The sequence below is a fragment of the Oncorhynchus mykiss genome, chromosome 21, assembly GCF_013265735.2.
Source record: "Oncorhynchus mykiss isolate Arlee chromosome 21, USDA_OmykA_1.1, whole genome shotgun sequence".
Classification (NCBI taxonomy): Eukaryota; Metazoa; Chordata; class Actinopteri; order Salmoniformes; family Salmonidae; genus Oncorhynchus; species Oncorhynchus mykiss.
Genome location: NC_048585.1, coordinates 59,486,135 through 59,509,719, shown reverse-complemented (window position 1 = coordinate 59,509,719; position 23,585 = coordinate 59,486,135). Strand labels below are relative to the sequence as shown.

Below are 23,585 nucleotides of genomic sequence, written 5' to 3'. Positions count from 1 at the left end.
GTTAATGCGAGTGTAGCGAAATGCTTGTGCTTCTAGTTCCGACAATGCAGTAATAACCAACGAGTAATCTAACCTAACAATTCCAAAACTACTACCTTATACACACAAGTGTAAAGGGATAAAGAATATGAACATAAAGATATATGAATGAGTGATGGTAGAGAACGGCATAGGCAAGATGCAGTAGATGGTATCGAGTACAGTATATACATATGAGATGAGTAATGTAGGTTGTGTAAACAAAGTGGCATAGTTTAAAGTGGCTAGTGATACATGTATTACATAAAGATGCAGTAGATGATATAGAGTACAGTATATACAGTGGGGCAAAAAAGTATTTAGTCAGCCACCAATTGTGCAAGTAGAAAAAGATGTGAGGCCTGTAATTTTCATCATAGGTACACTTCAACAATGACAGACAAAATGAGAGAAAAAAATCCACCATCCAAATTACCTACCCTCACCACCTGGGGGCGGCCCGTCAGGAAGTCCAGTACCCAGTTGCACAGGGCGGGGTCGAGACCCAGGGTCTCGAGCTTGATGACGAGTTTGGAAGGTACTATGGTGTTAAATGCTGAGCTGTAGTCGATGAACGGCATTCTCACATAGGTATTCCTCTTGTCCAGATGGGTTAGGGCAGTGTGCAGTGTGGTTGCGATTGCGTCGTCTGTGGACCTATTTGGGCGGTAAGCAAATTGGAGTGGGTCTAGGGTGTCAGGTAGGGTGGAGGTGATATGGTCCTTGACTAGTCTCTCAATGCACTTTATGATGACGGAAGTGAGTGCTACAGGGCGGTAGTCGTTTAGCTCAGTTACCTTAGCTTTCTTGGGAACAGGGACATTGGTGGCCCTCTTGAAGCATGTGGGAACAGCAGACTGGGATAAGGATTGATTGAATATGTCCATAAACACACCAGCCAGTTGGTCTGCGCATGCTCTGAGGACGCGGCTGGGGATGCCATCTAGGCCTGCAGCCCTGCGAGGGTTAACACGTTTAAAATGTTTTACTCACGTCGGCTGAAGTGATGGAGAGTCTGCAGGTTCTGGTTGCGGGCCGTGTCAGTGGCACTCAAAGCGGGCAAAAAAGTAATTTAGTCTGTCTGGGAGCAAGACATCCTGGTCCGTGATGGGGCTGGTTTTCTTTTTGTAATCTGTGATTGACTGTAGACCCTGCCACATACCTCTTGTGTCTGAGCCGTTGAATTGCGACTCTACTTTGTCTCTATACTGATGCTTAGCTTGTTTGATTGCCTTGCGGACGGAATAGCTACACTGTTTGTATTCGGTCATGTTTCCGGTCACCTTGCCCTGGTTAAAAGCAGTGGTTCGACGCTTTCAGTTTCACGCGAATGCTGCCATCAATCCATGGTTTCTGGTTTGGGAATGTTTTAATCATTGCTATGGGAATGACATCGTCAATGCACTTTCTAACGAACTCGCTCACCGAATCAGCGTATTCGTCAATGTTGTTGTTGGAAGCAATGCAGAACATACCCCAATCCACGTGATCGAAGCAGTCTTGAAGCGTGGAGTCAGATTGGTCAGACCAGCGTTGAACAGACCTGAGCGCGGGAGCTTCTTGTTTTAGTTTCTGTCTGTAGGCAGGGAGCAACAAAATTGAGTCGTGGTCAGCTTTTCCGAAAGGAGGGCGGGGGAGGGCCTTATATGCGTTGCGGAAGTTAGAATAGCAATGATCCAGGGATTTACCAGCCCTGGTTGCGCAATCGATATGCTGATACAATTTAGGGAGTCTTGTTTTCAGATTAGTCTTGTTAAAATCCCCAGCTACAATGAATGCAGCCTCAGGATATGTGGTTTCCAGTTTGCAAAGAGTCAAATAAAGTTAATTCAGGGCCATCGATGTGTCTGCTTGGGGGGAATATATACGGCTGTGATTATTATCGAAGACAATTCCCTCGGTAGATAATGCGGTCGAGATTTGATTGTGAGGAATTCTAAGTCAGGTGAACAGAAGGACTTGAGTTCCTGTATGCTGTTATGTTCACACCACGTCTGAGTAATTATAAGGCATAACCCCCCGCCCCTCTTCTTAGCAGAAAGATGGTTGTTTCTGTCGGCGCGATGCGTGAAGAAACCAGCTGGCTTAGCGTCTCTCGAGTGAGCCATGTTTCCGTGAAGCAAAGAACGTTACAGTCTCTGATGTCTCTCTGGAATGCTACCCTTGCTCGGGTTTCATCAACCTTGTTGTCAAGAGACTGGACATTGGCGAGTAGTATGCTAGGGAGTGGTGCGCGATGTGCCCGTCTCCGGAGCCTGACCAGAAGACCGCTTCGTTTGCCTCTTTTACGACGTCGTTATTTTGGGTCGCCGGCTGGGATCCATTCCATTGTCCTGGGTGGAAGGCAGAACACAGGATCCGCTTCGCGAAAGTCATATTCCTGGTAATAATGATGGTGAGTTGACGTTGCTCTTATATTCAGTAGTTCTTCCCGACTGTATGTAATGAAACCTAAGATTACCTGGGGTACCAATGTAAGAAATAACACGTAAAAAAACAAAATACTGCAGTTTCCTAGGAACGCGAAGCGTGGCGGCCATCTCTGTAGGCGCCGGCAGTGGGTCTAGGGTTTCTGGGATAATGGTGATGATGTGAGCCATTACCAGCCTTTCAAAGCACTTCATGGCTACGGATGTGAGTGCCACGGGCCTGTAGTCATTTAGGCAGGTTGCTTTTTTGTTCTTGGGCACAGGGACTATGGTGGTCTGCTTGAAGCATGTTGGTATTACAGACTGAATCAGGGACATGTTGAAAATGTCAGTGAAGACACCTGCCAGTTGGTCAGCACATGCCCGGAGCACACGTCCTGGTAATCCATCTGGCCCCGCAGCCTGTTTAAATGTCTTACTCACGTCAGCTACGGAGAGCGTGATCACACAGTCGTCCGGAACAGCTGATGCTCTAATGCATGCCTCAGTGTTGCTTGACTCGAAGCGAGCATAGAAGTGATTTAGCTCGTCTGGTAGGCTCGTGTCACTGGGCAGCTCGCGGTTTGCTTCCCTTAACCTCTCTGGGATATGTGGGATGCTAGCGTCCCACCTGGCCAGAAGCCAGTGAAAATGCAGAGCGCCAAATTCAAATAAATTACTATAAAATCGAACTTTCATGAAATCACACATATAAGATACCAATTTAAAGCTACATTTGTTGTGAATCCAGCCAACATGTCAGATTTCATAAAGGCTTTTCGGCGAAAGCAAACTATGCTATTATCTGAGGATAGCACCTCCGTAAACAAAGAGAGAAACCATATTTCAACCCTGCAGGTGCGACACAAAACGCAGAAATAAAAATATAATTCTCGCCTTACCTCTGACGAGCTTCTTTTGTTGGCACTCCAATATGTCCCATAAACATCACAAATGGTCATTTTGTTCGATTAATTCCTTCGATATATATCCAAATATCCATTTATTTGGCGCGTTTGATCCAGAAAAACACAGGTTCCAACTTGCGCAACGTGACTACAAAATATCTCAAAAGTTACCTCTAAACTTTGCCAAAACATTTCAAACTACTTTTGTAATACAACTTTAGGTATTTTTTTTACGTAAATAATCATTAAATTTAAGACGGGATGATCTGTGTTCAATACAGGAGGAAAACAAACTGTAGCTAGCTTTCTGGTCACGCGCCTCTAACAGTACACTTGAAGTGACCCTCGTTCTGAACAGGGCTACTTCTTCATTACACAAAGGAAAAACCTCAACCAATTTCTAAAGACTGTCATCCGGGGTAGGCTGTCATTGTAAATATGACATTGTTCTTTACCGACCTGGTTAAATACATTTTTAAAGTGGTGACATCTACAGTTTCCTTCCTGTCCTGCATATTTGATGTGTCTGGGTGGTTTAACGCATCATCTATAGCATACATTTAAATTAACCATGCTTAAAGATATATTCAATGTCAGATTGTCTATTGTTACCCATCTACCAATCACTGCCCTTTCGAAAAGCTCCCTGGTCTTTGTAGTTAAATATGTGCTTAAAATTCAATACTTTACTGAAGGACCTTCCAGATGTTGTATGTACAGTGGGGCAAAAAAGTTTTTAGTCAGCCACCAATTGTGCAAGTTCTCCCAATTAAAAAGATGAGAGAGAGAAATACTTTCATTAAATAAATTCATTAAAAATCCTACAATGGGATTTTTTTTCTCATTTTGTCTGTCATAGTTGGTGTGTACAGGCCTCTCTCATCTTTTTAAGTGGGAGAACTTGCACAATTGGTGGCTGACTAAATACTTTTTTGCCCCACTGTATGGTGGACAGAGGAAGGGATAGTCATTCAAACCTTATTATTTCACAGAGAGTGAGTCCACATGATTTGTTAAACCACATTTGACTTCTGAAATAATTTAAGCTTGCCCAAACAAAGGGGGGTGAATACTTATGCGACAACTATAATTTAGTTACATGTTTTTTATTAATTTGTAACATTTTGTAAAATGTTATTTTCACTTTGACATTATGTAGTATTTTGTGTAGACCAATAACAAATCATGACAATTAAATCAATTTCAATCCCACAATCCCAATTTCAATCCCAGAAATAAGTTCAAGGGCGGGTCATGCCAAATACTATCCCCCGGCCAAAAAGTGTCCCCCTCCGAGTCACAGTGGGATTCAATAAAGGATTAGCGTCCGTTGCTATATCAACAGTGTGATGACCTAATGATTAGAATTTTGGAGATCATTACAGCCTATAATTACGTTCTTTTCATCATCGCTGTACAAACAAGGCAGATTTCCGTGACAATTTCGCTGTTTAAACAAGTTTTGTTTAGCTAATAAAATGAAAACATTACTTCAAAACTACTTTTGGGTACCTCATTAACATTACAACGTGACGTCCATGTCTTAAACGTTGCTATGTTTCAGGAAATGGCAAAGAAAACGTGTCATCTTCTTGACACATTAAGGTTTATACTTACCTTACAGATCACAAAGTCAGCTAATTCCTACTCCATGCAAATCCATTTGATTCATACACTGGCCTGTCTGGCTGTCATGTTTTTAATTTAACCTGCCCTTCCCTTATCTACACTGAAATAATATCATTTCATTCGGCCTCTACTATGATTCATTTTTGTTATGTCTCCCATAGCTCATCAGTACACCCTAGTGGTTGAATATATCTGATCTGCTGTAGGTCCTAATGTGGAACAAATATATATTTTTATTTTATTTATTATTTTATTTCACCTTTATTTAACCAGGTAGGCTAGTTGAGAACACCTTTATTTAACCAGGTAGGCTAGTTGAGAACACCTTTATTTAACCAGGTAGGCTAGTTGAGAACACCTTTATTTAACCAGGTAGGCTAGTTGAGAACACCTTTATTTAACCAGGTAGGCTAGTTGAGAACACCTTTATTTAACCAGGTAGGCTAGTTGAGAACACCTTTATTTAACCAGGTAGGCTAGTTGAGAACACCTTTATTTAACCAGGTAGGCCAGTTGAGAACACCTTTATTTAACCAGGTAGGCCAGTTGAGAACACCTTTATTTAACCAGGTAGGCTAGTTGAGAACACCTTTATTTAACCAGGTAGGCCAGTTGAGAACACCTTTATTTAACCAGGTAGGCTAGTTGAGAACACCTTTATTTAACCAGGTAGGCTAGTTGAGAACACCTTTATTTAACCAGGTAGGCCAGTTGAGAACACCTTTATTTAACCAGGTAGGCTAGTTGAGAACACCTTTATTTAACCAGGTAGGCCAGTTGAGAACACCTTTATTTAACCAGGTAGGCTAGTTGAGAACACCTTTATTTAACCAGGTAGGCTAGTTGAGAACACCTTTATTTAACCAGGTAGGCTAGTTGAGAACACCTTTATTTAACCAGGTAGGCTAGTTGAGAACACCTTTATTTAACCAGGTAGGCTAGTTGAGAACACCTTTATTTAACCAGGTAGGCTAGTTGAGAACACCTTTATTTAACCAGGTAGGCTAGTTGAGAACACCTTTATTTAACCAGGTAGGCTAGTTGAGAACACCTTTATTTAACCAGGTAGGCTAGTTGAGAACACCTTTATTTAACCAGGTAGGCTAGTTGAGAACACCTTTATTTAACCAGGTAGGCTAGTTGAGAACACCTTTATTTAACCAGGTAGGCTAGTTGAGAACACCTTTATTTAACCAGGTAGGCTAGTTGAGAACACCTTTATTTAACCAGGTAGGCTAGTTGAGAACACCTTTATTTAACCAGGTAGGCTAGTTGAGAACACCTTTATTTAACCAGGTAGGCTAGTTGAGAACACCTTTATTTAACCAGGTAGGCTAGTTGAGAACACCTTTATTTAACCAGGTAGGCTAGTTGAGAACACCTTTATTTAACCAGGTAGGCTAGTTGAGAACACCTTTATTTAACCAGGTAGGCTAGTTGAGAACACCTTTATTTAACCAGGTAGGCTAGTTGAGAACACCTTTATTTAACCAGGTAGGCTAGTTGAGAACACCTTTATTTAACCAGGTAGGCTAGTTGAGAACACCTTTATTTAACCAGGTAGGCTAGTTGAGAACACCTTTATTTAACCAGGTAGGCTAGTTGAGAACACCTTTATTTAACCAGGAAGGCTAGTTGAGAACACCTTTATTTAACCAGGTAGGCTAGTTGAGAACACCTTTATTTAACCAGGTAGGCTAGTTGAGAACACCTTTATTTAACCAGGTAGGCTAGTTGAGAACACCTTTATTTAACCAGGTAGGCTAGTTGAGAACACCTTTATTTAACCAGGTAGGCTAGTTGAGAACACCTTTATTTAACCAGGTAGGCTAGTTGAGAACACCTTTATTTAACCAGGTAGGCTAGTTGAGAACACCTTTATTTAACCAGGTAGGCTAGTTGAGAACACCTTTATTTAACCAGGTAGGCTAGTTGAGAACACCTTTATTTAACCAGGTAGGCTAGTTGAGAACACCTTTATTTAACCAGGTAGGCTAGTTGAGAACACCTTTATTTAACCAGGTAGGCTAGTTGAGAACACCTTTATTTAACCAGGTAGGCCAGTTGAGAACACCTTTATTTAACCAGGTAGGCCAGTTGAGAACACCTTTATTTAACCAGGTAGGCTAGTTGAGAACACCTTTATTTAACCAGGTAGGCCAGTTGAGAACACCTTTATTTAACCAGGTAGGCTAGTTGAGAACACCTTTATTTAACCAGGTAGGCTAGTTGAGAACACCTTTATTTAACCAGGTAGGCCAGTTGAGAACACCTTTATTTAACCAGGTAGGCTAGTTGAGAACACCTTTATTTAACCAGGTAGGCCAGTTGAGAACACCTTTATTTAACCAGGTAGGCTAGTTGAGAACACCTTTATTTAACCAGGTAGGCTAGTTGAGAACACCTTTATTTAACCAGGTAGGCTAGTTGAGAACACCTTTATTTAACCAGGTAGGCTAGTTGAGAACACCTTTATTTAACCAGGTAGGCTAGTTGAGAACACCTTTATTTAACCAGGTAGGCTAGTTGAGAACACCTTTATTTAACCAGGTAGGCTAGTTGAGAACACCTTTATTTAACCAGGTAGGCTAGTTGAGAACACCTTTATTTAACCAGGTAGGCTAGTTGAGAACACCTTTATTTAACCAGGTAGGCTAGTTGAGAACACCTTTATTTAACCAGGTAGGCTAGTTGAGAACACCTTTATTTAACCAGGTAGGCTAGTTGAGAACACCTTTATTTAACCAGGTAGGCTAGTTGAGAACACCTTTATTTAACCAGGTAGGCTAGTTGAGAACACCTTTATTTAACCAGGTAGGCTAGTTGAGAACACCTTTATTTAACCAGGTAGGCTAGTTGAGAACACCTTTATTTAACCAGGTAGGCTAGTTGAGAACACCTTTATTTAACCAGGTAGGCTAGTTGAGAACACCTTTATTTAACCAGGTAGGCTAGTTGAGAACACCTTTATTTAACCAGGTAGGCTAGTTGAGAACACCTTTATTTAACCAGGTAGGCTAGTTGAGAACACCTTTATTTAACCAGGTAGGCTAGTTGAGAACACCTTTATTTAACCAGGTAGGCTAGTTGAGAACACCTTTATTTAACCAGGTAGGCTAGTTGAGAACACCTTTATTTAACCAGGTAGGCTAGTTGAGAACACCTTTATTTAACCAGGAAGGCTAGTTGAGAACACCTTTATTTAACCAGGTAGGCTAGTTGAGAACACCTTTATTTAACCAGGTAGGCTAGTTGAGAACACCTTTATTTAACCAGGTAGGCTAGTTGAGAACACCTTTATTTAACCAGGTAGGCTAGTTGAGAACACCTTTATTTAACCAGGTAGGCTAGTTGAGAACACCTTTATTTAACCAGGTAGGCTAGTTGAGAACACCTTTATTTAACCAGGTAGGCTAGTTGAGAACACCTTTATTTAACCAGGTAGGCTAGTTGAGAACACCTTTATTTAACCAGGTAGGCTAGTTGAGAACACCTTTATTTAACCAGGTAGGCTAGTTGAGAACACCTTTATTTAACCAGGTAGGCCAGTTGAGAACACCTTTATTTAACCAGGTAGGCTAGTTGAGAACACCTTTATTTAACCAGGTAGGCTAGTTGAGAACACCTTTATTCAACCAGGTAGGCTAGTTGAGAACACCTTTATTTAACCAGGTAGGCTAGTTGAGAACACCTTTATTCAACCAGGTAGGCTAGTTGAGAACACCTTTATTTAACCAGGTAGGCTAGTTGAGAACACCTTTATTTAACCAGGTAGGCTAGTTGAGAACACCTTTATTTAACCAGGTAGGCTAGTTGAGAACACCTTTATTTAACCAGGTAGGCTAGTTGAGAACACCTTTATTTAACCAGGTAGGCTAGTTGAGAACACCTTTATTTAACCAGGTAGGCTAGTTGAGAACACCTTTATTTAACCAGGTAGGCTAGTTGAGAACACCTTTATTTAACCAGGTAGGCTAGTTGAGAACACCTTTATTTAACCAGGTAGGCTAGTTGAGAACACCTTTATTTAACCAGGTAGACTAGTTGAGAACACCTTTATTTAACCAGGAAGGCTAGTTGAGAACACCTTTATTTAACCAGGTAGGCTAGTTGAGAACACCTTTATTTAACCAGGTAGGCTAGTTGAGAACACCTTTATTTAACCAGGTAGGCTAGTTGAGAACACCTTTATTTAACCAGGTAGGCTAGTTGAGAACACCTTTATTTAACCAGGTAGGCTAGTTGAGAACACCTTTATTTAACCAGGTAGGCTAGTTGAGAACACCTTTATTTAACCAGGTAGGCTAGTTGAGAACACCTTTATTTAACCAGGTAGGCTAGTTGAGAACACCTTTATTTAACCAGGTAGGCTAGTTGAGAACACCTTTATTTAACCAGGTAGGCTAGTTGAGAACACCTTTATTTAACCAGGTAGGCTAGTTGAGAACACCTTTATTTAACCAGGTAGGCTAGTTGAGAACACCTTTATTTAACCAGGTAGGCTAGTTGAGAACACCTTTATTTAACCAGGTAGGCTAGTTGAGAACACCTTTATTTAACCAGGTAGGCTAGTTGAGAACACCTTTATTTAACCAGGTAGGCTAGTTGAGAACACCTTTATTTAACCAGGTAGGCTAGTTGAGAACACCTTTATTTAACCAGGTAGGCTAGTTGAGAACACCTTTATTTAACCAGGTAGGCTAGTTGAGAACACCTTTATTTAACCAGGTAGGCTAGTTGAGAACACCTTTATTTAACCAGGTAGGCTAGTTGAGAACACCTTTATTTAACCAGGTAGGCTAGTTGAGAACACCTTTATTTAACCAGGTAGGCTAGTTGAGAACACCTTTATTTAACCAGGTAGGCTAGTTGAGAACACCTTTATTTAACCAGGTAGGCTAGTTGAGAACACCTTTATTTAACCAGGTAGGCTAGTTGAGAACACCTTTATTTAACCAGGTAGGCTAGTTGAGAACACCTTTATTTAACCAGGTAGGCTAGTTGAGAACACCTTTATTTAACCAGGTAGGCTAGTTGAGAACACCTTTATTTAACCAGGTAGGCTAGTTGAGAATAAGTTCTCATTTGCAACTGCGACCTGGCCAAGATAAAGCATAGCAGTGTGAACAGACAACACAGTTACACATGGAGTAAACAATTAATAAGTCAATAACACAGTAGAAAAAAAAGAGAGTCTATATACATTGTGTGCAAAAGGCATGAGGAGGTAGGCGAATAATTACAATTTTGCAGATTAACACTGGAGTGATAAATGATCAGATGGTCATGTACAGGTAGAGATATTGGTGTGCAAAAGAGCAGAAAAGTAAATAAATATAAACAGTATGGGGATGAGGTAGGTAAAAATGGGTGGGCTATTTACCGATAGACTATGTACAGCTGCAGCGATCGGTTAGCTGCTCAGATAGCAGATGTTTGAAGTTGGTGAGGGAGATAAAAGTCTCCAACTTCAGCGATTTTTGCAATTCGTTCCATCAAAGGAAACCTTAGAACTGGCAATGAACACTTTGTGAAACTGCTGTGAAAACCAAGCAGGCACTATCTTTAAACTTTGGTATTTTTTCTGGTACAGTTGTGTCATCAATTTATTTTCACAGATTGTTTGTACACTCACATGGCAATCATAGACTAAAATACAGGTTTCTGGTGTGTGGAATATAGAGGAAGGTTCAGTGGAAGAACTAGAATTGTATACATGGGGTGTCCAGGGGTTGGCCAAGGCTAGTTCAGGGAGTCCATAGACCATGACAGAAAATTAGTGTGTAACCCTAACCTGGCATCTAAGGAAAGATTACTGTGATTGGCTGATTAGAGGTAGAAGTGATAATTCACTGAACCCGGAGTTCTTCAATGTGGCAGATAGTGAGGTCCATAAGGGTTACTTCACTAGAATTCTTTAACATACTATGAATAGTCAGTGTCTCTACTTTGTACATCCAAAATATTTTCAGAAAATAAAGCTCAAGCACCAAGAGGGTAAGATAACGTTTGTGTGTTACATCAATTGCATTGTTTATTTACAACAACAAAAATAACCATTTACAAAAAAAACACACTGCAATTTGACATACCGTGTATCGAGCAGAAATGGACTTGAAAAATAAAAAATATTTTGGAGCCCATCAAAATTACAAACTTACTCATATTTATGCTCATATATATTATGTTAACTAATAGCAAAGAAACATTTTGGAATTGGCCTAATCAAGACCAAATTAAATCTGTGTGACGTGATATCCTTTGGATGTATCATTTTAGAATGTCAGTGTACTAGCTAGTACATAGAGCAGGTTTTAATCATGATCAGAGGGACCGCCTAAGTGCCAAATTATCCTAGGTAGATTTAAAACAGCATAATTCTGCAGTTCTGGTGAGAACTGGCTAAATGTTTCACAAACTCATCCATGTTGAGGGAGCGTGCCCTCCTTGACTCAACACTAAGAATTCCGAGGTGACTTAACCTGTCGTCAACCATTGCTGTCCTAAAGTGGGGTTTTAATCCGTTTTAGAGCTGAGAAGCTTCTCTCGCAAGAAGCACTGGGGTAACAACAGAAATCTTACAAAGTCAAAATAGCTCATGGAAGACCTCTTTATAAAGGTTCTAGAAACACAACAAAGCCAAGGAGAGTAGACAGTCTGTTCCTTCCACTTTTATCTCTCCTATCAAGAAGTCACTTGGTTGGATGAACCTCATGTTTGAGGTCCTCTAAATCTAACTCAAAGGTCTGAGCAAAGGCAAACAGAGGCTCCTCATTCAAGAATGGTGTACTCTTTGGGTTGAGAGACTGGACCCTTTGCATTATCTCGCAATTCTTCTTTGAAAAACACCTCTGCAGCTCAGCTGTGAGACTGTCAAGCACCTGATAAAAAGATAGCTCTTTGGAAGCTCTCACCATCACGTTGGTCACTATTTTTCTGTCCTACAGTGCTCATCAATGAGTTGTGAAATCTAAGCTTGTTTTAGGCTGTAGTTTACCAACTGTTTGTACACTTATTTTGCAGTGCTCTGTAATCTCTTCAACCCCTTTCCATAGTTCTCCATAGTAACCCTACCTTCTGTAGTCCTGTAATGTGTCTGTAAGGGCACCTGCTAGAGCCACAGCCCTCACTAGGTCAAGAGAGCTTGATTGGAGCATGTCAGAAAGACATTTGGCATCACCAAGCACTTTACAAAAAGGTAACCAAAAGCTTTATGAAATGTACATCTATCTGAGAAAGAAGGCCCCTTGCCTCCACTGATCTATCACCACTATTTTCAAGTGTGCTATCCTGTAACACTCTCAGAACTGCTGGAATCCTGTCCCTCAGATTACGGCATGTCATGTATCTGCAGGCCCACCTTACATCCGTAAGTCTCCGTAGTTCCCTGGGCTGCTGCTGTTGATACAGCTCTTTCTGAACTGCAAGCCACTTGAGACGAACGTACGACACAAAGTTATAAAGCTTCTGCAGGAGAGCAAAAAAGTGAACTGCCTCGGGCACTGATTTTACAGCATCGGCAAGAACCACGTTCAAACAACAATGTGCATTACAGTGCACATAAAATGCAAATCTTGCACTGTTTTTAAATCCGTACAGACACACCAGAATGCTTTCCGCTCACGACGGCTGCACCGTCATAGCCTTGCCCCACAAGATTATTTCTGTAGTCCAGACCATGTTTTTCAAGGCAATCAATTATCATTTTTGCATCTAAGCTTTCAGCTGACTGAAAGTGTAAAAAGATTTTGCTCCGTTGTAGTAGTACTTCACAACTAAAGACATTTGTTATTTTTTTCTTAAAATGTTTGGTTTCATCTGCAATTACACTAAAAACTTCCATTTTTTTTTTTACTTCTCTTATTATTTCACTTTGTACCAGCTCAGCTAAGCCCTCAAGAACTTCCGTTATGGATTTGGTGGCTTGTGTACTTAGCATTGCCACATTCATTCATCCTTTTCTCTATGAGAGCGTCATGCTTTGCTATTTCTTCTAAGATTGTCAAAAATTGACCCTTATTGTGAGAGTCATCAGACTCTCAATGACCTCTCTGCTCTATATTTTGATTGGCAGTTAATAGGAGCACATCTGTAATTGTTTTAATGTAAGTACAGCTTTCCTCCACTTTCTTTTTCCGGTCCTCATTTATGACATCTAATATTGACAAGTTGCTGTCAATAGCCCTTTTATGCTGATTCCAAGCATTGATATGATTTTTTAAATTATTTTTTATTTAACTAGGCAAGTCAGTTAAGAACAAATTCTTATTTTCAATGACAGCCTAGGAACAGTGGGTTAACTGCCTGTTCAGGGGCAGAATGACAGATTTGTACCTTGTCAGCTCGGGGGTTTGAACTTGCAACCTTCCGGTTACAACACTCTAACCACTAGGCTACCCTGCTGTGCCTTCGAATGGAGCTTAAACCCAGAACCTTTAAACAGCGCCTTTTTCCACTTACAAAAACCTGACTGTGATGTGAAGGCAGATTCAGGTATATTGGGCAGTGAAAAATGACTGTGATGTGAAGGCAGATTCAGATGTATTGGGCAGAGAAACATGACTGTGATGTGAAGGCAGATTCAGGTGTATTGGGCAGAGAAACATGACTGTGATGTGAAGGCAGATTCAGGTGTATTGGGCAGAGAAACATGACTGTGATGTGAAGGCAGATTCAGGTGTATTGGGCAGAGAAACATGACTGTGATGTGAAGGCAGATTCAGGTGTATTGGGCAGTGAAACATGACTGTGATGTGAAGGCAGATTCAGGTGTATTGGGCAGAGAAACATGACTGTGATGTGAAGGCAGATTCAGGTGTATTGGGCAGTGAAAAATGACTGTGATGTGAAGGCAGATTCAGGTGTATTGGGCAGAGAAACCTGACTGTGATGTGAAGGCAGATTCAGGTGTATTGGGCAGAGAAACATGACTGTGATGTGAAGGCAGATTCAGGTGTATTGGGCAGAGAAATCTGACTGTGATGTGAAGGCAGATTCAGGTGTATTGGGCAGAGAAAAATGCCTACAGGCGAAACAATAACTCAAATCTTGACAAACAGAATATTCAAGCCATGAATTGTCCTTATACCAGGAGCTGATGAAAGCCCTTTTCCTGGTACCATGCTGAGTTCTGGGAAATGTTTTCAAACACGGCTGTACTGGATCCTCTTCTCTGGATCTTGACATGTCTGAAATACATGTTAAATAATGTGTCATATCTCTATGGAAATGTATAATTAAGGGATCCACAAGATTAGATACTAACAGCTGCTAACTAAAAAGTGTAGTTTAAAGTATAGGCCTGGCCTACCATTGGGTCCTTATGGAACAGAAGTCTAATATCTCTCCCTTTCTTGTCATGTTTAATTGACCCTATGCAACAATAAGACAGTCTATGGTTACATCTAAACATCCAATTGCCCACATTTTAGTCCAATCTCAATCTTAATTACAAATCCCCATTATCATAACTGTGCCTTAAAATCAACTACGAGTCTAAGTTACTAGTTAGATCATGGCTAGCCCTACTCTGCAGTAAGTAACTTAGCTAGCTGTATTTCCTTACACCTTTACAATAGGAAAAACAGGCTATCTGCAAATTGTGGTTATTTTTTGAGTAACGTTAATAACAGATTGATAATAACAATTGTTAGTTTTGAGTCCAAGTTCGAAAATCTAACTGAGTTAAAGGATTTCAAGTTGCTGAATGTTAACTTGCTGAACACTGACAGCTATAGCCTACATTAGCTAAACATTCATATACTGCAATTTACGACACTGCACTGTATATACGCGTGTATTACAAGCTCAGATGTAAACATAATGTTAGGCTAAATTGGGAACCGATCTCTCTTATCTGATTAACTGTCTGTTAATGGTGCCAAAGGTCTAACGTTGATTTACACAGCGACTCAACTTTCGTAAAAGTTGTTCAGGAAACCTAAACCTGATGCTAAACCTTAAAACTTACTTCAAATATGATGCTTTCGCCAATCGCGAAACGAGCTCGTGGAGCTGTGGAAATATTCTCTCTTCTTCTTCTGAATGCTTATTCTTATTCTTCTGTATCTCGCAAACAACGTTAATATTCTATTTTCCTCGTCCTCGATTTTGAAAAATGCACCGCCGAATGTCAAAATAAATGCTTCTTTCAACAAGTGGTGAAATGAGATGTCAATCAGCATCAAACTGCCAGTAGCGAATTACATTTTTGGGTGGCACCCCTCTGGCTCCGTCCCTGGGTGGGTGCTGTGTGGGTGGGAGGTTCTGTTTGTCACTTGTTCTCAACAGGCAGCCAGTCTCAGAAGGGGGACTTGAAGAGGGAGAATGCAAAGTCCAGGCACTGCTGCTCTCTTTGTTCTGAGTGTTTGCAGTGCTAGTGTTTTTTTCGTTAATCTGTGTATCTCACATGTTATGTGCCCAGTATGATAGATCAATGAAACGTTCTTAGCAGATAATGACAACATGACAATAACAGCAGCTGTAGATCAGGTAATGAAAAGTTGGAGGGTGGTTGGTAATGAAGGACATCAGGTGGATCCACGTCTGGGTGTTGGGCAGAACCCTTAGGTCCTGGAGAGCAGGTAATGGAGGACAGCAGGTGGATCCACGTCTGGGTGTTGGGCAGAACCCCTAGGTTCTGGAGAACAGGTAATGGAAGACAGCAGGTGGATCCACGTCTGGGTGTTGGACAGAACCCCCTAGGTCCTGGAGAACTGGAGCAGAGTTAAAGGGAACAGGGTAGGAGACAGAGACGTAAACAAGCAAACACAAAGGTTACACTTTACAGGGATAAAATGTGATGGATTAGTGCAGTGTTGTAAATGGGAGATATGTACTTTTCAACACTTTTAGAAGGTAGAGCCTACTTCAAGCTGTTTCCCCTCCGACTCAGAGCACAGATAATCAGACTGATCCGAACTCACTGGTTCTGGTGGATGGGATACTTCGGACAGTCGATGGTCCTGAAGTCATTCGGACAATTGAAGAGGTGCATTTTTATAAGCTCAGCATAACTACCATTTCTTGCTTGCTCAAATGTCAACCAAAGCTTAACATACTTTGTCTATTGGGCTTCACCGAAGTGTAGAACGTCTGTGCTTTCAGTGGTCGACCATCCAACTGGAGCAGATTGTTGGCTTCCACTGAGGTATCCCGAGTGGCGCAGCGGTCTAAGGCACTGCATCTCAGTGCTAGAGGCATCACTACAGACCCTGGTTTGATTCCAGGCTGTATCACAACCGGCTGTGATTGGGAGTTTCATAGGGCGGCACACAATTGGCCCAGTATCGTTAGGGTTTGGCTGGGGTAGGCTGTCGTTGTAAATAATGATTTATTCTTAACTGACTTGGCTAGTTATATAAATGAAAACAAAGAGACAAATATCAGTGTTAGGGAAACTAAAACTAGCTTCAGGTTATTTTAAATAGTTATTATCTGGAGATATATATTCACTTTAACAGATGTTGACCACAGCTAGGAGCGAAAGAACAGCAAGGTTTCCTAGGTCTCGCCTTCCTTTAAAAAAAAAAAACATTGGTGACAGAATATAAACTATGACATACGTGCCTTGTTCCAGCGTTCATGACCTCGGTCATGACCTCAGGAGAACCGTGGGTGTTGAAGATGAACAACAACCTCGTCCTTGATGGGTATCATACAAAACGAAAATCTATTTTTGGTTCCAAACACCCTTTTAAATTGGTCAGACACCAGCTGTTGCCATTCCTGGATTTAGTGAAGGGTCCAATGAGGTCCACCCCTAACATTTAAAGTGTTAGAGAGAAGATTATTTTATTCTTGTCTGTATCTGTGTCATACAGTCTGCACACTTTCATATTTGTAAGCACATTCTAGAATATTGAACTCTGCTGTGGTCAAAATAAAGTAACCATTACAAAACAACTTATCAGGGAAAAAATTTGAATTGGGACCCTTACCGATCATGTGCCATGGTGGTGAAACAACTTTGATGGGCATCAAGTCCGGCGCCACAGTCTTCGCCCTCTCAAACTTCTGTCAGGCTAGACAGGGTACTGATTTTTAAGCAAAAAGTGACACATTTAAACATTGTGTGATCTCTGATATGACATTCATTGAAATCATAATAATTTCAGATATAATAGAATGTAATTGATAAACAAAAGGTTCATGTACTTGCCCCGCTGTCCACCTCCTTGACAATTCTCTGTCAGAAGAAGAGCAGGTTGATTTGGGCAATCATCCGCTTCACTCCGAAATGGCCAGCATGCATCTCGGTCATGCACGGCCTCCTACTCCTCCTTAGTAAAAAATCACCCTCCTGTGTGGCTGGCCATCCTTTCCCCGTAGGTACATATGAAGCCGAACAAGTTTCTCTGTGTCTGTCTAGCGAAGACACCTAGTTAACTAGTTACGGGCAATTGGAATTACCATAATTGCTTACACCTATCCATTTGATTGATCAGGTGTAACTTATAGCTAGATACCTCAATATGATAGACATATAATTAATTATACCAGTGGAGGCTGCTGAGGGGAGGACAGCTCATAATAATGGCTGGAATGGAGTCAATGGAATGGTATCAACATGGAAACCACGTGTTTGATAGTATTTAATTTACTCAATTCTAGACATTATCATGAGCCGTCCTCCCCTGTATGTATAGCTGGCAACATGTAGATTACCAACTAGCTAGATACCTCAATATGATAGACATATAACTACACCAGTGGAGGCTGCTGAGGGGAGGACAGCTCATAATAATGGCTGGAATGGAGTCAATGGAATGGTATCAACATGGAAACCACGTGTTTGATACTATTTCATTTATTCCATTCTAGACATTATCATGAGCCGTCCTCCCCTCAGCAGCCTCCACTGAACTATATGTAATGCTAGCAACGTGTAGATTACCAACTAGCTAGATGTAAAATAGTTGTTGAAAAATGGTTGTACATAGCTAAATCCGTCCAGTTTTCTAATAGAAGATAACTTCAAGTTCCTTGGTGTCCACATCATCAACAAACTAACATGGACCAAACACACCAAGACAGTCGTGAAGAGGGCACAACAAAACTTATTCCCCCTCAGGAGACTGAAAAGATTTGGCATGGGTCCTCAGATCCTCAAAAGGTTCTACAGCTGCACCATCGAGAGCATCCTGACTGGTTTTATCACTGACTGATATGGCAACTGCTCGGCACTACAGAGGGTAGTGTGAACGGCCCAGTACATCACTGGGGCCAAGCTTCCTACCATCCAGGACCTCTATACCAGGCGGTGTCAGAGGACGGCCCTAGTAAGACTCCAGCCACTTTAGTCATAGACTGTTCCCTCTGCTACCGCACGGCATGTGGTACCGGAGTGCCAAGTCTAGGTCCAAGAGGCTTCTACCCCCAAGCCATAAAACTGCTGAACACCTAATCAAATGGCTACCCAGATTATTTGCATTGCCCCCCCCCTCCCTCTCCTCGAGCGATGCCATTGAAGTGCAAGCTACATACCAACAGAAAGCTACAACAACAGTTACAGTAGCTAGCTAGCAAGCTAACGCTAGCTAAATAAAACTCTGGCTAGCTAGCTGACTAGGCAGACTGGTGAAAATAAGTACAGTAGCCAGCAACGTCAGTCTAAAAACAGCTTAAAGGATTTCTTCCTACTTAACAATATTGTCTTATATGAAGACTTTCCATTATCGTCGGTCCTCTGAACCAACAGGTAGTCAGCGGGTGGTCACCGTCAAAAACACCGTCCTTGGAGAGCAATTCTGAGGTAATAATTTTGCGCTGACTGATCGAGCACTTTTGAGGTGAAATAGAAATACAACTGCCCCTGCGTCCTCCTTGCTTCGCGAACGCTACGAGGTCAAATAGAGCCAGGATAGCAGCGCACGCTTTGATTCATTACGTAATCCAGTCAGAATTTTGCAAGTTCTAGCAACGGGGGACACACAATACAACACTTTTTGGCAGGGTGACTCTATTTGGCGTGACAGGGGTATAGACTTTTTTTTTAGGCACGTATATGGTAGGAGATAACTACAGATGGTATATAGTGCATGTCTGTACCATACATTGACATGTCGAGTCCAAAACGGGAGGTTTTCAAAAATATATATACAATAACAATGTTCAGTCTTTTGTAGTAAGGCTTTAAAGATACAATGAAAATATGTTTTTGTCAATTTTGTGTATTTTTTTTCCTAAATATCAGTTTCAAATCATAACACTTCAATTAACACACATGTTTACTATTAAAGATAGTGTCATAAAATGTTACAACTAAACTTGCTTTTGGGGTTATTTGTAACATCAGGATTTTTACATCTATATGCCAGATTTGTGAAAAGTCCACATTTAACACATTCTGTTCTATTAATTAGCCGACAAATGTACTTTGTTTGTGTGAAATATTGAGATATCTGAATCAAACAATGTTAGAGCAAATAGGGTTTTAAAAAATAACTCTAATCTGTTGTCCCGGTCTCCCCTACAGTACCTTAACACAACAACAAAAACTGACAATGAGAATCGAGGCTGTGGGATGGGAATACCTTAAAACCCATCTATAGACATAGTTATTTTGATAGATGCTGACATCTTAATTCGGGGACAGTTGATTCTGTGCGTGACCTCCTCACCTCTCCCTCTGTTGACTGGAGTTCCAGGTCTTTCCGACATGTGGCCTTCAGTTTCCCCCTGGCTGCAGTGACCTCTACCCCTCTGGGAGCCTCCATGGTCAAGGTCCTTGTTGGAGACTCAAGTCTGACAAACACAACAACTTAATGAAAGCATTTGTGTTCCACTTCATTTTTCAAAAATTATTATTTTGTTTTAAATGTTTATTTTATAACCTGTTAATATAAGATACAGTTTAGTCGTTCCACGAATAGAGAGCGATTGGATCACATACATCTTTGCTTAAAATTCCAATAGCAGTCATTCAAATAAATTGTGTTTTCTCATAGCCATTGTTTAATTTCAAATCCAAACTTTTGGAATATAAAGACAAAATAAGACAAAGTTATTCAGTGCTCCAATTAGTGGGTAGTGTAGAACAACTACTGTGGCAAAATGGCACATAAGCTAGCTGTTAGTATGGCTTTTCTAACTGTACTATTTGAGATGTAAGTTGAATATGTAGTATGTTTATTGGTCATAGTATGGACATAAGAATGTGTTCTTAACTGACTTGCCTAGTTAAATAAAGATTAAATAAAGGTGTTAAAAATATATATATATATATCGGCCAAATCGGTGTCCAAAACTACTGATTTCCGATTGTTACGAAAACTTGAAATCGGCACTAATTAATCGCTCGACCTCTACTACTAATACATCGAACTTGCCAGTATATTTACTTCATGCTAACTAACTATCCAACGTTTATTGACTTGATTATTCATGTCATTCATCGCTTAGCTAAGTGGTATAGTCAGTCGTTCACTCAGATTCTCCTTTTCAGATTCACTTCTATGTGTGAAGTCTAAGCCAACGGTCTGGGATTTGGGAAGCTGTTCAACAGTAATTTAATTTCTTGCTAAATTTACTATTGAACAGTGTTAGCTTTGGGCAATGTCATCAGTATACAACTCACTACAGAGGAATTAGCTACCATAACACTTTTTCTGACAACTTTAATCGGAATCTTCCCTGTAGAACCATGAAGGTAGACTACAAATATACTCATTATTTCAGGTTAATGGATTTACGGCGCCCACTGGCTCAGGCTAAGTGTATTTCGAGAGGAGGAACTGCCTTGTGAGTGCATTTAATCCCACTCATTTTCATGAAAGCCAAATGTAATGCACTTATTTCCAAGTGGAACAACTGATAAATTAGTTTACGCTTGTGCAATTTTCATTATAGTGCATGTTTGATGAGAATTACAGAGAGATTGTATTTGTCAGGGTTTTGAATGAAAAGCATAGAGACAATGAGGAGCGCATGAACTACCAACAGTGCTGCTTAAAATGGTGGTGATAGAAAATGGGACAAATGGCAGAACACAACATTTAAATGAACAAATAACGTATTGAACATTGAGTAATTATGCATTGTCATTTTAATTGAACATGAAAGACAAACGCTTAATTCAGTATGTAAAATACCATGATATAGCTTTTAAACAAAATAGTCCGAATGTGAAGTTTAAATGGGAGCATAAACTTACTTCAGATCTTGAGAGGCGTCTGCCTGGATGTGTGGCGTTTCCACAGAGTGTCCAAAGACCCCTCCGTCTGAGCCTTTCCACAAAGAAAATCACAAATGCAATCAACAGAAGGAAAGACAGATTTTACTGTTTCTAAGTGACCACTTTTCTGTATTCCTTGTGAAAGCGAGGTGTTAGATTACTGTGTATAAACTGGACAGACTGGGCTCTGCAGCGCCTCTTACCAGTTACTCTGACTGTATCTGTTCCTATGCTGATCTTCTTTTCATCTACAGAGAACAGCACCTTCCCTCCATCCCTGGTTCGCACCTCAAATCTCTGACACTGTGCTTCCACTGAATCGGGACCTGAGGAAAGACAAGCAGTAGTTGGCTGTGTGGTATCTATAGGGTTCTATATTAATTTCTACAGTGGAACTAACAATGGCACCAAAATAGTGCCATTTATAACAGTGGCGAAGGAACTGCCAACCTGGGTACCCATTTGGTTGCTGCTATAACTGACTGTAGTCACTAACAAAAGCAATCTGGAATTTCAAAAGCCAGGGTCAGCAGAGGGTGATGGGGCTAAAATCCAGCCTAAGGTAGGGCTGAATCAATATTGGAATGTGAGCCAATATGCAATGATCCTGTTCCAGAATTAATGTCAGTCAAAATATAACTATTTTCACTTTACTCTGTCTAATAATTGTTGTCATGTCATATTTACAAAAGCTAGGCTATATCAGTTTAATCTGCTCAGAAGGTGCTCATAGGATATCCATCAATAAATCCCTTTATGGTTAATTCACATAACTATGGTGCGCAATGACTGTGCATTTTAATTATTCTCACCAAGTTCCATTTTAATTTTGTCCCAAATTACCCAAAATAGTGTTTTCTGCCTAATCGGACACCAGTTTACAATTGAAGGTCAAGTGTGAGGGGATGGCTGCTGTTTTATGGGCTCTTAACCAACCGGGCTATTTATTTATTTATTTTATTTATTTATTTTATTTTTTTGCATTGTTTGTAACTTCTTTTGTACATAATGTTGCTGTTACCGTCTCTTAAGACCGAAAATAGCTTTTGGATATCAGAACAGCGATTACTCACCTCGAACTGGACGAAGATTTTTGCTTTAATGAGTCGACAAGGATATACTGAGGCCCAAATCACCGTCATTCGCGTAAAGATAAGAAGGAAAGGGGCCTCCCGGGTGGCGCAGTGGTTAAGGGTGCTGTACTGCAGCGCCAGCTGTGCCATCAGAGTCCCTGGGTTCGCGCCCAGGCTCTGTCGTAACCGGCCGCGACCGGGAGGTCCGTGGGGCGACGCACAATTGGCCTAGCGTCGCCCGGGTTAGGTCGGTAGGGGTGTCCTTGTCTCATCGCGCACCAGCGACTCCTGTGGCGGGCTGGGCGCAGAGTGCGCTAACCAAGGTGGCCAGGTGCACAGTGTTTCCTCCGGCGCATTGGTGCGGCTGGCTTCCGGGTTGGATGCATGCTGTGTTAAGAAGCAGTGCAGTGGGTTGTGTATCGGAGGAGTGACTTTCAACCTTCGTCTCTCCCGAGCGGGAGTTGTAGCAATGAGACAAGATAGTAGCTACAACAATTGGATACCACGAAATTGGGGAGAAAAAAGGGGTCAAATTCAAAAAAATAAAATAAATAAAAAGATAAGAAGGAAATACAGAGGGCGGAGATCAGGGTGCTTTGTAATGTGGAGAATAAACTGAATGATTTCCGTTTGAGAATTTCCTACCAACGGGACATTAAAAACTGTAATATCTTATGTTTCACCGAGTTGTGGCTGTATGACGATATGGATAATATACAGTTGGCTGGGTTTTCCATGCATCGGCAGGACAGAACAGCTACGGCTGTGTGTGTCTATTTGTAAACAACAGCTGTTGCGCGATGTCTAATAAGGAAGTTTCGAGGTATTGCTCATCTGAGGTAGAGAACCTCGTGATAAGCTGTAGACCACATTATTTACCTTGGTTATCTATATTTTTCATAGCCGTCTATTTACCACCACAAACCGATTCTGTTACTAAGACCACACTCAACCAGCTGTATAAGGCCATAAGCAGACAAAAAATGCTCATCCAGAAGCGGTGCTCCTAGTGGCCGGGGACTGTAATGCAGGCAAACTTAAATCCGTTAAGTTAAATCCGAAAAAAAACTCTAGACCACCTTTACTCCACACACCGAGACCCATACAAACCTCTCCCTTGCCCTCCATTTGGCAAATCTGACCATAATTATATCCTCCTGATTCCTGCTTACAAGCAAAAACTAAAGCAGGGAGTACTAGTGACTCGCTCAATACGGAAGTGGTCAGATGACGCAGATGCTACGCTACAGGACTGTTTTTCTAGCACTGGAAAATGTTCCGGGATTCATTCAATGGCATGGAGGAGTATACCACTTCAGGCACCGGCTTCATCAATAAGTGTATCGACAACATCGTTCCCACAGTGGCCGTGCGT

General features: G+C 41.1%; 1 protein-coding gene and 1 long non-coding RNA gene across 2 annotated transcripts in view; both read right to left on the bottom strand.

Annotated features, from left to right (window-relative positions):
• LOC110500769 (zeta-sarcoglycan-like) overlaps positions 1-23,585 on the bottom strand; it is a 50,911-nt gene that overhangs the window by 4,784 nt on the left and 22,542 nt on the right. Inside the window, exons 5-7 of the mRNA XM_021578301.2 lie at positions 21,341-21,463; positions 21,117-21,189; positions 19,585-19,708 (exon numbers count right to left, since the gene is read on the bottom strand). Coding sequence (XP_021433976.2) covers positions 19,585-19,708; positions 21,117-21,189; positions 21,341-21,463 — 320 coding nt within the window. The remainder of the gene's footprint in view (positions 1-19,584; positions 19,709-21,116; positions 21,190-21,340; positions 21,464-23,585) is intronic.
• LOC118942960 lies at positions 11,176-16,231 on the bottom strand. The gene is made up of 2 exons (XR_005038675.1): positions 14,934-16,231; positions 11,176-14,151 (listed from the first exon to the last, which is right to left on the bottom strand). It is a non-coding gene; the product is annotated as an uncharacterized LOC118942960 (long non-coding RNA).